The sequence below is a fragment of the Vipera ursinii genome, assembly GCF_947247035.1.
Source record: "Vipera ursinii genome assembly, chromosome: 2".
NCBI lineage: Eukaryota > Metazoa > Chordata > Lepidosauria > Squamata > Viperidae > Vipera > Vipera ursinii.
The window spans coordinates 93,513,358-93,528,305 of record NC_139513.1 but is presented as its reverse complement, the minus strand read 5'-3'; the positions used below and the strand labels follow the sequence as shown (position 1 = coordinate 93,528,305).

Here is a 14,948-nt window from a genome sequence, read left to right as displayed (position 1 = left end):
ATTTTTTTTAATCATATCTAATACTGGTTTTCAGGCTTTTTTGAGAGGACTGATCTTAGGAAAGTGGTAAAATAACAAGTTGAAATAAGCACGATCCTCAACAAATAGGTGCCATTGAATATATCTGAAAGCACAACTTTCTGAGAGATTTTGGAGTTACAATTTAGGAATATAATTTAGGAACAACTATAGGAGAGCCACTTGGGTGTAATGGTGAAAGCGCTGAACTAAAGATCCTAAGACTTTCAAGTTCTAGGCCCCTTACACATAAAAAGCAGGCTGGGTGGCTTTCTCTCTCAGCCCAATCCATCTCACAGGGCTGTTGTGGGGAAAATAGGGGGCAGGAGTGTTCATTGCCTTGAGGTGAACCACACTATATAAATAATAATAACAAGAATTGGAAGTTTCCTCATTCTTGTTTAGAAAAATCACTTTGTAGAAAAGCTGGGAAGGGCCTATTTGTACAAGTGCTTGCATTAATGATATGTTTCCCAGTTGGCCTGAGCATTTTATAAATTGGTAAAAGGTATTGTATTTTTTTATTACAAAATTTTATTAAACGTACATTTAAAAACAAAAGTGGACATGATTCAGCTTCCCTGGCTACAACAGTGCTATTAGTATTACCTTATGTTACAGAAAGAAAAACAGAAACTTAAAATACATTCTATGACAGGACAGAGTATAACAAACTATACATATAACATCTGTAAATTTTTGGTAAACTGTCTTTCAGTTGTCAACGTTGTCTTTACATATCTTTCAGTTGTGTCCTGATATAGGTGCTAATAAGAAGTCCTTACGTTATCAGCTAGTCAATCGATAGTCATCTCAGCGATCCTCCTTATCTCTAACCAATTGTACAAATTTTGCCAAATTTCATAATACTCTGTTTCAGGTAAAAGGTATTGTAGAGGTGGCTGATGTTAACCAGTCGGCTTGTGTAGAAGGAACAAATATCTCTCCAGGCTGAACTGATTTGTGGTATTTTGTTTCTGATTTCCTTCATAGGCTTTTCGAGGGAAGTATGGCATTAAAGATGAAATGGTCCTGCCTTTTGAACCTGTAAGTGCAGAAGGGAATGATTGCTATAAATATTTTTGCTAAATGCTTCTAATTATTTCAATCAGATTTACAACTCTGCTAAGTATTGGTGAAATAATGGAGATAGTATCTTCCAATTAATGTAATAGACTGATGTGGCATCTATTTGCTGTTTTCTTAACGTATTTCAGCTGCTAAATCTTGCATTAAGTTGGCATTTTTGGAGGGGCTCATTATCAAAACGGAGGAAAGATTTTTATATCTGAAGAGATAGGGGGAAATGCCATTTAGAGATAGGGGAAAATGCCATTTATCCCTCGGCTTGTATTCTTCAGGTAAATCAGGGTTGACAAGCGGCGCTTACTTTTGTACACTCTTGAAAACAATTCCAGAGGTTTTAGAAACAAGATTTCTGAGAAACTGATTGGCTTGAATTTAGCACAGATGTTTTTGTTTGTTTTGGAAACGCTCCTTGTTAAGTTGGCATGTGCTTTACTTAATGCATCAGATTATTGGAAGCATTGAGCACACTGATTATTGGGTGGAAAATTCCCATGAGTAGTGCTTTGTATATAGTGGGACAAGAATAGCTGCAAGGAGCTTAGCAGCTCATGAGGGTTTTTGCCCTATTGAAATGCTGGGCTGCTTTTCCAATTAAATGAGCCAAGGCAAAAGAGATTTGAGAATTGTTGTAGATCCTGACAGCCTTATCTTACCCAAAGGCAAAGAAATAAGGCAGCCCCATTCATTATTTTAAAGAGAAATGTTCCATTGCGCAATGGCTTATGAACCTTCTCTTTGCTTTCATTCAGTTTTGAGGCTAGGTTTGCACAATATTCCAGGTAGCTTAGTCAGCTTGTAATTTAATCTGGGCTGTGAGTAGAGGAAATTGAGCTAATTTAGAGATCTGTACTTACCCATCATTCACTTAACTATAGTTAACTCCCTCTGGGAACCTAGTTTTGTAGGCAGAGGCTGAATACATTCAGTAATACATTCAGTGTAAGATTGAAAATGGAAAGAAATGAAAATAAATGAAACCTTACTCCATTTTTTTGTCAAAAGGCTTAGAATAACTAGGTGTAAAAAGCAACTGAAATTATAAGAAACATATCAGTTAAGAAAATAGCTAAGGAGGTAATCAGGCACATATTGAGATGTTAGTAAAAGTAGTGTAACAGTAGTTACTCACTTAAAATCTAATTCAGCGGGCAAACCAACTCAAAGGTCAACTGTCTACTCCAATAAAAACATTTTGCTTGATGGCAGTTTGACAACAGATAGGGTCCTTGACTCTTCCCACTTTTGTAAACAAACTCTTCATATCCTCAAGTTGTGCAAATTGAAACTATCCATTAGAAGGGGACAGCAAAGGCTGTCATTGCTGTCATTGCCTTGGATGTATTATAGCATACAATTTAGTAGAGCGTGAGATATTTAAGCTACCAAGTGCTGTGTAGAATGGTCACACAATACTATTTTTGAAACTGGGTTAATGGCTGCTATGTAGAATATTGATAACACTGGTAAGTTCTGTTAATATTCTGATTTTGTTTCAGAAACAATCAAAACACTCAGATTTGGTGGAACAAATATCCACATACTATAAGTTAAATATTCTTACACCTGAGTGCCATTAACAGGATGGGCTTCACCCCTTTTCCTTTATGTTTTATGCTTCTAGCCCATTATACTGAAAACAAGATGTGTTTAGTTGATCAGCCATAAAATGCAGTTCTGTTTTTGAAGGCTAAAGGAGTCAGGCTTGAATTTCCTATAAGATTCTTGATTGCTTGCATGATTGAAAACCACTGATTCACAGTGCTGTCATTATATTCCCAGATACCTATCATTGAGATCCCTGGGTATGGCCACCTTTCTGCTCCACTGGTCTGTGATGAACTGAAGATCCAGAGTCAGAATGACAGAGAGAAACTTGCGGAAGCCAAAGAGAGAGTATATCTGAAGGGATTTTATGAAGGAGTAAGTTAAACTGAACTGGAAAAACACTTTCCTTTCTACCTGCCTGCCTACATTTCTCCCTTTCATAAGTTAGGTTCCCCCCCTTGGGAGCTGTGGAGTTTTCTGAAGAATATGAAATCTGTCCAAATTCCCTGTTATCTCTGAGCACACATTCCAGCAGTTACGCACTAGCAGAAGATGGGGATGCAGCTCCAAATAGGCGAAGATGTTCTTGCTGCTGGCACGTACTTATCTACTTGTTTGCCTGTAGACAAATCCAGCCAGTGTGCATGCCCGTAGCCCATGCACCATCCATATATGTGCCCCTCTGGTTTGCAAGAAGCAAAAACGGGCTCCCCCCCCTTCTGCTCTGTTTTGCTCAGGTGAATGGTTGCCTCAGAGCACTCATTCCCATTCTGTTTTAACATGGCTGTTGCCATTCCCATTAGGACATGTCTTAGAATGAAGAGGGTGAGAGACTAGCTTAACCAGGTTCTCAAGGAGCTGGTGCTGATTCTAATCTCTACAATGACTATTCTTTTCAGATAATGCTTGTGGATGGATTCGAAGGCCAGAGAGTTCAGGATGTCAAGAAGCTTATTCAGAAGAAGATGGTAGACAATGTACGTAACAGTTTGTGTGTGGATAAATTGACTGCTTTAGCACAGCTGTCCCCAACCTTTTGGGTACCAGGGACTGGTTCCATGGAGAGAAGTTTTTCCATGGACCAGGCGTGTGTGTGGTTTCGCATGCTGCCTGCATCCCACGGATGGGGCTTTGCTTGTTTATGCGGCCTGGTTTTTGGCATGCCACGGACCAGTGGTGGTCCGTGGACCAGGGGTTGGGGACCCCTGCCTTAGCAGATAGCAGCACCTGGCCAACCATGATCCATTTGATATTCAGAGGACTTCTTTTACCCAGTTTTGCTGGTTTGTTTGTGCAAAACAGCGCTTGATTTATTGGAATAGAATTGCATGAGAAATAGTCCGGAGAAATTGCATGATGGGGGTTTGCCAGAAAGCATCTTCTAGCACTGAAGATGTTATCTAGATCAGCGGTCCCCAATCTTTCTGGCTCCGTGGACTGGCGGGGGAAGGGGATGGTTTTGCACTTCACAACCTAATCCTGCACATGCACAAATGGAGCTTCATGGGCTCACCCGCTGCTTGTGCAGCCCAGTTCCCAACAAGCTGTGGACCGGTACTGGTCCGTGGCCCAGGGGTTAGGGACCCTTGACCTAGATGAATAGTGAAATGACTGCAAGAAAACTACCAAGCTCAGAGAGCACCAAGGACTCCACAAGTAGCTTGAAATAAAACATATTTCTTTTGATAGAAAAGTAAATTACATTTAGCCTATTCAATCAAATAGAAATGATTGTTTTTTATTATAGTTTTATTCAGTGGAGTTTGCTATTTTGTTTTCTGCATATAAATCTTTTCTCTGCTTGCTTAAGGCAACTTTTGGAACTTTGAAAATATTTTAATATGCACCAGAGAAGTAGAGATAGGTTGTATCTCTGAAACTCTCTTAATAAACTTAATAAAGTCTCAAGAGTTTTAAGAAAGAAATCCCACTGCTATTTCCTTAAACTTGTGCAGCTGAGGTGTTTGTATTGGGAGAGTTTTCTTTTGCACAAAATTGCATTTTCACATTTCAGTCACAAGAGGACAGTGTAGTAGAGATTCATAACTTCCGTATGTGGTATGTTCATCCTTTTTCAACAAAATATAGGGCAGGGTATGCCTCTTCAAGGGACGCGGTGGCTCAGTGGGTTAGGATGCTGAGCTTGTCGATCAGAAGATCGGCAGTTTGGCGGGTCAAATCCCGAGTGCTGCGTAGCAGAGTGAGCGCCTGTTACTCGTCCCAGCTTCTGCCAACCTAGCAGTTCAAAAGCATGTAAAAATGCAAGTAGAAAAATAGGGACCACTACGGTGGGAAGGTAACAGCGTTCCGTGCGCCATTGGCGTCTAGTCATGCCGGCCACATGACCACGGAGACGTCCTCGGACAAGCGCTGGCTCTTCGGCTTTGAAACGGAGATGAGCACCGGCCCCTAGAGTCGGAAACGACTAGCACGCATGTGCGGGGGAACCTTTACCTTTACCTTTATGCCTCTTCACCTGCATAGAGGGGAGGAGAATTGAATTAAAGCATGCAAATGGTCAGTTCCTTTAACATTTTCTGTGCTTTGCAATTTAGGCATTAGAGAAGCATCTTTGCAGCTTTGTGGAAGAGGCTTCGTGAGAAATCAGATCTGTCTTTAAAAGTACCTAGGAGACAGGTACTTTAAAAGACAGATCTTCACCACCTTGGACAGGAAAATCTTCTGTAATTCTCTTGTGCTCTCCTAGGTCTGTTAAGATACACAGTCCAAGAGAACCGATACCAAAATAGAATTCAAAAAGAACTTGCATGGCTGAAGTTGTACATGGGGAAATTAAACATACGTCACAATGCATTGTGTAATATCTATTGTCCATACAGTTATACCGAGTTTCATGAAAGTAGGGATTATCATGCAGCCTTGCAATCCCTTCTTAGAGATTCTTAGAGTAACATCCATCCCTATCCGAATCGCTGATATTCAGCATTAAAATGCTAAAATCATCGTATTCTGATTTCATATTTTCCACTTCGTTGTCTCAGCATTATAACCCCCTCCTACCCCTAACACACACCCCCTTCCTTATTTCAGGGTGAAGCTTTTATTTATATGGAACCAGAGAAACAAGTTATATCTAGATCTGCAGATGAGTGTGTAGTGGCTCTTTGTGACCAGTGGTAAGTTGAAAGTAAAGTATAAGTCACAGTTGCATTGATTACACCTTTCTCCTTTTTGCAACTCTTTCAAGTTCCTTCTGCTTGTTTTAGACTTAAGCCGTGTTTTCCCATTCATTGCCTTAGTAAAGCATCTGGCCTATCTCCGCCAAGATCATCTTTGTTAGACTCCTACGATATCTGGTTCTTTTTTTCCCTAGGTACCTGGACTATGGTGAAAAAACGTGGAAGCAGCAGACCCATGAATGTCTGAAAAACCTGGAGACGTAGGTGTGGGGATTGTGTCAGGGAGGAGGGTTAACATACAGCTATTTATTTATTTATTTATTTATTTATTTATTTATTTATTTATTTACATACATTTATATACCGCCCTTTCCCGAAGGACTCAGGGCGGTTTACAGGGTGATTAAAACAAAAAATACAAAAGTTAAAAACAGATTTAAAAAAATTATATCTGTCTATGAGATATAGGTAAGATTAATGCTTTGGTTTTCCCAGATTTTGTGACGAGACAAGAAAAAATTTTGAAGCCACCCTGAATTGGCTCCAGGAGCATGCCTGCTCAAGGACCTATGGCCTAGGTAGGAAAGCTGCTCTATTGATCAGCCAGTAATAGTGTTTTATTAATCGACACTTTTATTGTCTATGGAGAGCCTCAGTCATCCAGGTCATGGTTTGTCCCGAAGGTGCTTTTTCAAGAGCAGAGCTGAAGAAGCTTCTTGGATGAGAAGAGGAACGTCTTCAAAGAAAAACAAGAGAGTCCAGTTGCCTCTTGAAAAAGCCCCTTTGGGATGACACTTTTATTATTTTGTTTTATTCATTTTCCATATATGATTGACCGATTGTTATATAACTGGAAACCCTATGGAAAGACTCATATAATGTATGAGCAGCTCAATTTTCAACATAGAATACTTTTCATGGACTTCTGTCTACTACAGTACATTGATTTAGAACTGAGTTTGATCATCAATACAAATTCCTGTGGTGCCTAAACATGTTTCAGATTTCTCATGAAAACAATATGTTTACCTGTGCATTAGTATAATGCAAAGTGTCATATGGTAAGAGATTGACTAGGTGTAGTTTTGATAATTCCCTCTCCTCATCTCTTCCATAAATGCAAGAGTATAGAATATTAATTGTCCATAATTAACAATTAACAAAATATTTTATTATCTTCCAGGAACTCGTTTGCCTTGGGATGAGCAGTGGCTAATAGAATCTCTCTCTGATTCTACTATCTACATGGCCTACTATACGGTTGCTCATTTCCTACAGCCTGATAATTTGAATGGACAAGGAGAATCTCCACTGGGCATTAGGTGAGAAGGGAGGGGCGATATGGTGTGATAAGTTCAGACTCTTGCAAGTTTTGCCTTGTCCTGTAAGAAATAAAAAGCAAATATACTATAAGTCATTTGCATTCAACAGCAAACTATTGAAATTTGGGTTTGGAGGTTATTTTCCCAGAAATAGGAAGCAAAATATATATGCTAGGTTTCTGAGACTGTTTTACTTAATTTCACCCTACAAAACTCAAAAAAGCAAAGGGGTATGTCTGTCTTGTATCATGAGTGTATCTCTGTCACGGCCCATGGTGACTAACAAATATATATATTAATACGAAGATGTGGATCTTGTTCCATTCCATTCCTCAGTCACCAATGTAGCTCTAAATGGCTGTTTTTATTGATTACCATGCCATAAATATTAGAACTGGTGTTCCTGAGTATTTATGTAATATCTTCAACTTACCGTTTGCATTAATAGACCTCCAATGTTGTACCTTCAATAGAATTATTGTCCTTGGCTTATCTCAAAAAATCTAATTCTGGTGGAATTTGCTTAGTATTTAGAGAGGAGACCATTAATAAACCAAGGACTGTAGATTAGCCTGAAAGCTTGAAAAAAAATCCCAAAATAAGGGAGACTTTATCTTTTCTTTAGTTAAATAGGTCATTGCCACTATTGCCAGGATCACCAGAGTGGGCTAAGTTGATAGACTGATAAATTTCACTTGTTCTACTTATTTTAAAAGCTCTGTTTCTAATGAATAAATGTGGTTCCGTCCGTGTAGTACAGGGGTCTTCAAAATTAGCCCTTTTATGACTCATGGACTCCAACTCCCGGAATTCCTCAGCCAGCGTGCCTGGCTAAGGAATTCTGGGAACTGAAGTCTATGAGTCATAAAAAGGCCGAGTTTGAAGACCCCTGATGTAGTACATTTGTACTATCTGCCTCTTAGTAACAGGTTACCTTGACGTTTAGTAGTGAAATAAAATGAAACCAGAGAGGATCTTCAGAAATGGGATATTTAACAATGTCCCAGAATGTCCGTAGCTTTATAAAGCTGGAAGGAAATTAACATCGAGTGTCAGGTTAGAATTAATTTTCCTTTCATGTCTTCTGAGCTCTTAATAGGGCTGGTTAGTCTCATTTGTGTTTAAAGTGTAGACCGAAATTCTACAAAAATTAGCATGACAGGAATAATGTTCTGTACTCTAGAGTCATGGCTTTTTAAAAACTATTAACCAGGTCATTATGTGAGCTGTTTGTTGCATTTGATGTCTTAATTCGAATGCATTGATTGCATTTCCAAAGAATTTTTTTAAAAAAATACAAAGTAGGTTATTTTGAGCCATTAATGACACACGTGGTTAATGTACTAGAGAAATCTATAAGTGTGTCCTTAACTCTTATGGTAGATTCTGGCTTTATGACTAGTAGAGTAACACACTAGTTTCAGGATTTTCAGGGATGAATGAGTAATTTATGAATAGATTTTTGCCAATCATTAACAAAGCACACTGTGAAAGTTACCACTGTTTTCGTCAGCTATATGTAATTTTGATGTGCTGGAGGATAATCTTACAATTATAGTTCTGGTAATGTCTCATCTTGGGTAAGCTTTAGGTTTGCTCTGATTCTTTAAAAATGGTAATAAATGAATAAAACAATATTTGATTCATTGGAAGTGTTTAGTAAGCTATCAGCTGATTTTTTTTGGCTTATTTAAAATGTTTAAATTCTTTTTCAGATGTTAAAGTTAGGTCATTTTTTAAAAAAATTAAAAGCAGTTGAGTTTGAAGAATGAAACAAAGTTTAGTGATGATGTAGTAATCATACCAAATGGGTGCTCAATAAGCAGAGAAACCTGCAATCTTGCTTTCTTTTTATAATTTTTGCCTCTTGTACACAGAGCAAGCCAAATGACTGAGGAGGTATGGGACTACGTCTTCTTTAAGACAGCTCCATTCCCCGCAACAAAAATTCCTAAGGAGACTTTGGATAAATTGAAAAAAGAGTTTGAGTATTGGTATCCAGTGGATTTACGGGCTTCTGGCAAGGATCTTGTTCCCAATCACTTGTCTTACTACCTTTATAACCATGTAGCCATGTGGCCAGATCAGAGGTTAGTCTGTGAAAATGTGCATCTCCAGTTATATTAATTAATCACAATCTGTGCAAGCTTTGAAGAGGAGAAGAAGTATGAGTTGGCAAAACTATATTAAAACGAATTGCTCTTGACAAGACTTGAGTATGGAATTCAAGTATGGAACCAGTTTGTTACATGTGTAATTGATACATTGTGGAATCACTTCTTGTTGACTTGTTGAAAGTGCTACAATACCAGTAGGTGGGAAAATGTGAATTAACTGACATTAGAGGTAGGCTTTGGAAGCTCATGTCTTTTGTTGCTTGCCGAATTTGAATTCGTACAGGTGCAATGTCCAAGAACGGTACCTTGTACCCTTAGTTTACTTCCCATTGTGTTGAACCTTAAAAATACATTGCAAAGTTCCTGTCATAGCTTTGGCTCAAGTATGAGTAAATCTTGCAGATTCACTGAGATTGCCCCAATCTCCATAAGGAATTCCTTGGCTGATGTGCGACCCACTCATGTGCGACCCAGCTAATGAGCTTTGAAAGCCTGTTTATCTTACGATGCCTAGAATCCTGTTAGTTACTTTTCCCCTCCTCTCCGTCAAGCTACATTATTTTGCAGGTGAAAGTGCTACAATACCAGTAGGTGGGAAAAGCACTCCCGCTAGGATAATTGTTTGTTCCTTCTCTGTCTGAAGGACATCTGGCTTACTTTGCACTACTGAAGCAAATGGGGTGAAATCAGGATCCCGTGCTTGCTGCACAGTGCATTGGAAGGGATGGAAAGTTTTTTACTCTAGGAATTTTCCTTCCCTGTTGTCTCCGCCAGTTGCGTAATAATTCTGTGCATTCCTCTGAGTCCTATTTTTATTGCTTCAACTTGTTAGAGGCTAATTTGCTCCAGGCTCTTGAATAGCTATTTTGGTAATTAAAGGGAGGAGAGAATCTTTGGGAACTATTAAAACTATCCATAATTCTTCAGTACTGTGACCTACAACATGATCTAAGATTCATGCAAGTCATATTAAATGATAAAAGAGATTCTGGTTAAACAAACACCGCTCCAAACAGTATACTTACTGTGTTATATTTTTATTGAACTTACTGAGCCAGTGTTCACCATTTCCACTGGAAAAGTATGTGAAGCCCAGCAATCGTAAAGTGGTAAATTGTATGGAGACAGCCAGGGCCCCTCCCACTTTAAAAATGCAGACATTGGTTGTTAGCATTAGAGTTTCCTCTTCATAACACAAGTTTGATCCAGCAGGTTGTTGGAACAATGTTCTGTAGCTAGATAATGAAAGAGGAATTTTTTTGGCCTTGATGAAAAAAGCTCTGCTTGGAGGAAATAAAACACTATTCCAGCAAAGTAATCATATCCCAATATGAAGCATTTTGGTGGGAGTATCATGATTTTTGGCTGCTATGCATCCTTAGGGGCCAGATGGCTTCCAGGCATTCAGGATTGTACCAGCTAATTCTATTGGAGAGTGCCTGGATAGCCATCTGTAAAATTTAAATAAGTCTGGGTCATGCTTCATGGCAGTGATACAACTAAATATACAACTAAATCTATGAAGCAGAAGAAAAAAAATGGGTTGAAGTAATTGCTACAGAAGATGCCAGCTTCACATACTTTTTGAACATGGGGTAGTGAACTTTGCTTTAGGATAAAGACTTGATGCACTGTACTGTTTTATGTACTTAATCAGAGTTTCTTAATAAATTTATATTAAGCTCAGATCATATTGTAGGTCGTAGTACTGCAGAATTATAGCTGGTTCTAAATAGTTCACAAACTTTCACTGACCCCCAAAATTGCTAGACTATTTGGAGCCTGAAGCAAATTTGCTTCCAACTACAGGTAGTCCTCAACTTACAACAGTTCATTTAGTGATCATTCAAAGTTACAATGGCGCCTAAAAACGTGTCTTATGACCATTGTCCACTCTTATGACCGTTGCAGCATCCCCGTGGTCATGTGATCAAAATTCAGACACTTGACAACTGACTCATATTTATGACAGTTGCTGTGTCCCAAGGTCACCTTTTGTGCCCTTCTGATGAGCAAAGTCAACGGGGAAGCCAAATCCACTTAACAACCATGTTGCTAACCTAACAATGGCAGTGATTCATTTAGCAACTGTGAAAGAAAGGTTGTAAAATGGGGCAAAACTCGCTTAACAATTGTCTTGCTTAGCAACAGAAATTTTGGGCTCAGTTGTGGCCGTAAATCAAGGACTACCTATAGACAACAAATTCCTCTACATTATCCCTTTAGCAAAGTATTTTGGTGCTCTGTTTCAAGGTAAGTCATAAATCGAGGATTACCTGTATTTGATGGAAAATAATACACAGAGGAATACAGAGAATTATTACTTTATTGGCCTAGCCCAGGGGTAGGCAACCTCGGCTCTTTTATGACTCATGGACTTCAACTCCCAGAATTCCTGAGCCAGCTTGGCTGGCTCAGGAATTCTGGGAGTTGAAGTCCATGAGTCATAAAAGAGCCGAGGTTGCCTACCCCTGGCCTAGCCAATAAGGGAAAAAAGCATTCCTAAAATAAAGAATAGTGCAGCCAGGAGTGTTTCTCTAAACATTAAAAGATTGTTTTGAATATGACAAATCTTGTGGAACAATGGAACTTTTGTCTCTCCAATGCAGAGAAAAATGGCCTGTAGCTGTCAGAGCAAATGGGCATCTGCTCCTTAATTCAGAGAAGGTATGCTATCTTTTTGAATCTATACTGAACATTTCTGATTCCATGGCAGTGAACTAAATCCTTTCTCAGTTTAAGGAGCAGCAAGTAATATATATTCATTTGTGATATTGCCCAGGAAAGCTGAAATTACATGACTTAAAAGTTCTTTTTCCAAATGTGGAGAAACAAGCATACATTTTATGGAACATTTCATTGTTAAGACTTTCCTGTCCACATTGTTTTTCTAGCATATAAACAATAGATACATATTAGCTTTTTTTTATTAATCCAAAGAGACATTTTGTAGTGCATGTCAAATATATATTGGTGGTCCTTTTCTGTTCTTGAATCTTACTGAAACCTTGGTTTCTTTAAATATACTTTTAAAAGAGAATAACTTTTAAGCTTTTAACAAATGAAATTTCATAACACAGTTTTTTCAGAATCTTGCACAAAAAAGGTTGAGGTTCCTATTGACAGTGTTGAGTTTGAACTGTAGAACTGATATTAATACACATAGTCCAAAGAACTGGAATGGAGAAAACTTTCTAATGTTGAGTCTGACTCCTAGTGACTACATGGACACACACCCATGTTTGTTTGTAGATATCACAGCCAAAATAGATTGTCACTGTCTTCTACAATATTTTAGTGTCCCACCCCCCACAGTTTAGTCTATATAGCCTTCTTGATTTGATTTATATCTCTGAGGTTTCCTGATAGTTTCCCCCACTATCAGTCAGGGTTTTTCAAGATTTGTTGAGGGCAGCTTGATGCTTACAAGTTTGTCTATATGTATTTTGTCTGTGTGTGTTGCCTTGGTGGCAGATTTAGCAATGCTCTTTTTCATGACTAACATGAAAATATACTTCTCTTTCTTTGCCCCCATTAGATTTAAGTTTGGGGCATGATTTTCATAGATAGACCATCTTTTAAATATAATTATTTATATAATTTTCTCCTTCTGATTTTGTTAACAGATGTCTAAATCTACAGGCAATTTTCTTACTTTGAGTCAAGCTATAGATAAATTTTCAGCTGATGGTAAGAAGACACATTGCATTATGTTTGAATTTTGAAAACTGTGGCTGAATAATGTATCAGAAATATAATGTCTGTCTTATAATATAGTTTATATTACCCATTTTATAGCAGTTTATCTAATCAAACAGACTTTCCTGTTTTTAAAAGAGAAAATCTTGTTTACCAGCTTTTGGAAACTGCATACGAAAAACCTAAATGCATATACCCTATTGGAAATTTAACAAATCAAAAATGAAATTTTTACACTCACTTTAAGTTTTGGTGTTCCTTCCCAATGAAAATACTTCCACTGTATTGCAAAGTGACAGAGCCACATTCTCTAGAGTCTAGAAGATTTGAGGTACTAGCTACTTTTCCCAGTTGTCCATGTGTGCTTTACGATGTACAGCCACTTTGTTTCATTGGTAATCCTAAGGAAATGGTTGCTTGTGTGTTCATGCAAACACAGAGAAAGCCAGGGAGCAACACCAAACCTTCAGGTGAATGAAACTTTTTGGGTGGCATAAATAAGGAAAAAGGAAGGCTGAGTGCCAAAAAATTGAGACCTCTGAACTATGGTGCTGGAGAAGACTTCTGCGAGACCCTTGGATTGCAAGGTGTTCAAACCGGTCAGTCCTGGAGGAGATCAACCCTGACTGCTCTTTAGAAGGCCAGATCCTGAAGCTAAAACTCAAATACTTTGGCCACCTAATCATAAGGAAGGACTCACTGGAGAAGAGCCTAATGCTGGGAAAGATTGAGGGCAAGAAAAGAAGGGGACGACAGAGAATGAGGTGGCTGGATGGAGTCACTGAAGCAGTAGGGGTGACCTTAAATGGACTCCAGAAGATGGTAGAGGACAGGAAGGCCTGGAGGAATGTTGTCCATGGGGTCGCGATGGGTCAGATATGACTTCGCAGCTAACCAACAACAACAACAGCAAAATAGGGATGCTTTACTTACTTAACTTGTTATGAAAAGTGCCTCTTTTGAATGCTTTGCATAGCCCAGGGGTAGGCAACCTTGGCTCTTTTACGACTCATGGACTTCAACTCCCAGAATTCCTGAGCTAGCATGGCTGGCTCAGGAATTCTGGGAGTTGAAGTCCATGAGTCATAAAAGAGCCAAGGTTGCCTACCCCTGGCATAAGCCTTACTTCTCATCAGGAGTGATGTCTCCCGGCTGTTGGCTGCACGTCTTTTGCTGTTGTTCTAGAACAGGGGTCTTCAAACTTGGCCCCTTTATGACTTGTGGACTTCAACTCCCAGAATTCCTCAGCCAGCAAAGCTGGCTGAGGAATTCTGGGAGTTGAAGTCCACAAGTCATAAAAGGGCCAAGTTTGAAGACCCCTGCTCTAGAAAGTGAAACCTCTTTTCCCTTTCAGGCATGCGGCTGGCACTGGCTGATGCAGGTGATACTGTTGAAGATGCAAACTTCGTGGAATCCATGGCAGATGCTGGCATTCTCCGCCTATACACATGGGTGGAGTGGGTGAAAGAAATGCTTGCTAACTGGGACAGTTTAAGAAGTGGGCCTGCCAGAACCTTCAACGACAGGGTCTTTGCCAGGTATCCTTGAGGAACGGTCAACTTTTTTGCTTAAAGGAAAGTACGTTTTCTAAAAAATAAAATAAAAATAATAAAAAAATTATTATTATTTTTTTACAGCAATCTTGCATGATCCTATGGTAGTATTGCATGATCCGACCTCATTTATGGCAATCTTAGAGGATTCTGTCACGAAACCTCGGATTTAATTCTAATTCTACTCTAATTCTAGCTTTCTTCTCCTGTAGTGAAATGAATGCAGGCATAATAAAGACAGATAAAAACTATGAGAAGATGATGTTTAAGGAAGCTCTTAAAAGTGGATTCTTTGAATTTCAGGTAGGGTACGTGTTCTTCCGAATATAGATGATTACACATTCAATTCTGCTTTCTAGCACAAATGTTGTCTGAGTAAATTGCAACAAATTTAAACTTGTGTATTAATAGTATGCTAAAACAAACCAGTATAAAACAGCGTATAAAAGAAAGAACATCTCCAAT

General features: G+C 38.7%; 1 protein-coding gene across 5 annotated transcripts in view; it reads left to right on the top strand.

Moving 5' to 3' along the window:
• The window catches only part of LARS1 (leucyl-tRNA synthetase 1), a 60,660-nt gene that overhangs the window by 21,887 nt on the left and 23,825 nt on the right, over positions 1-14,948 (top strand). For all 5 annotated transcript variants that reach the window (XR_014491577.1, XM_083355373.1, XM_083355376.1 and 2 more), the window contains exons 13-24: positions 1,012-1,065; positions 2,887-3,027; positions 3,552-3,629; positions 5,704-5,789; positions 5,987-6,052; positions 6,288-6,370; positions 6,976-7,114; positions 8,992-9,204; positions 11,841-11,898; positions 12,858-12,921; positions 14,285-14,468; positions 14,696-14,786. Coding sequence is in view for 4 of the 5 variants with exons in the window: in XM_083355373.1 (XP_083211499.1) it covers positions 1,012-1,065; positions 2,887-3,027; positions 3,552-3,629; positions 5,704-5,789; positions 5,987-6,052; positions 6,288-6,370; positions 6,976-7,114; positions 8,992-9,204; positions 11,841-11,898; positions 12,858-12,921; positions 14,285-14,468; positions 14,696-14,786 (1,257 nt within the window). In the remaining variant the exon portion in view is untranslated. The remainder of the gene's footprint in view (positions 1-1,011; positions 1,066-2,886; positions 3,028-3,551; positions 3,630-5,703; positions 5,790-5,986; positions 6,053-6,287; positions 6,371-6,975; positions 7,115-8,991; positions 9,205-11,840; positions 11,899-12,857; positions 12,922-14,284; positions 14,469-14,695; positions 14,787-14,948) is intronic.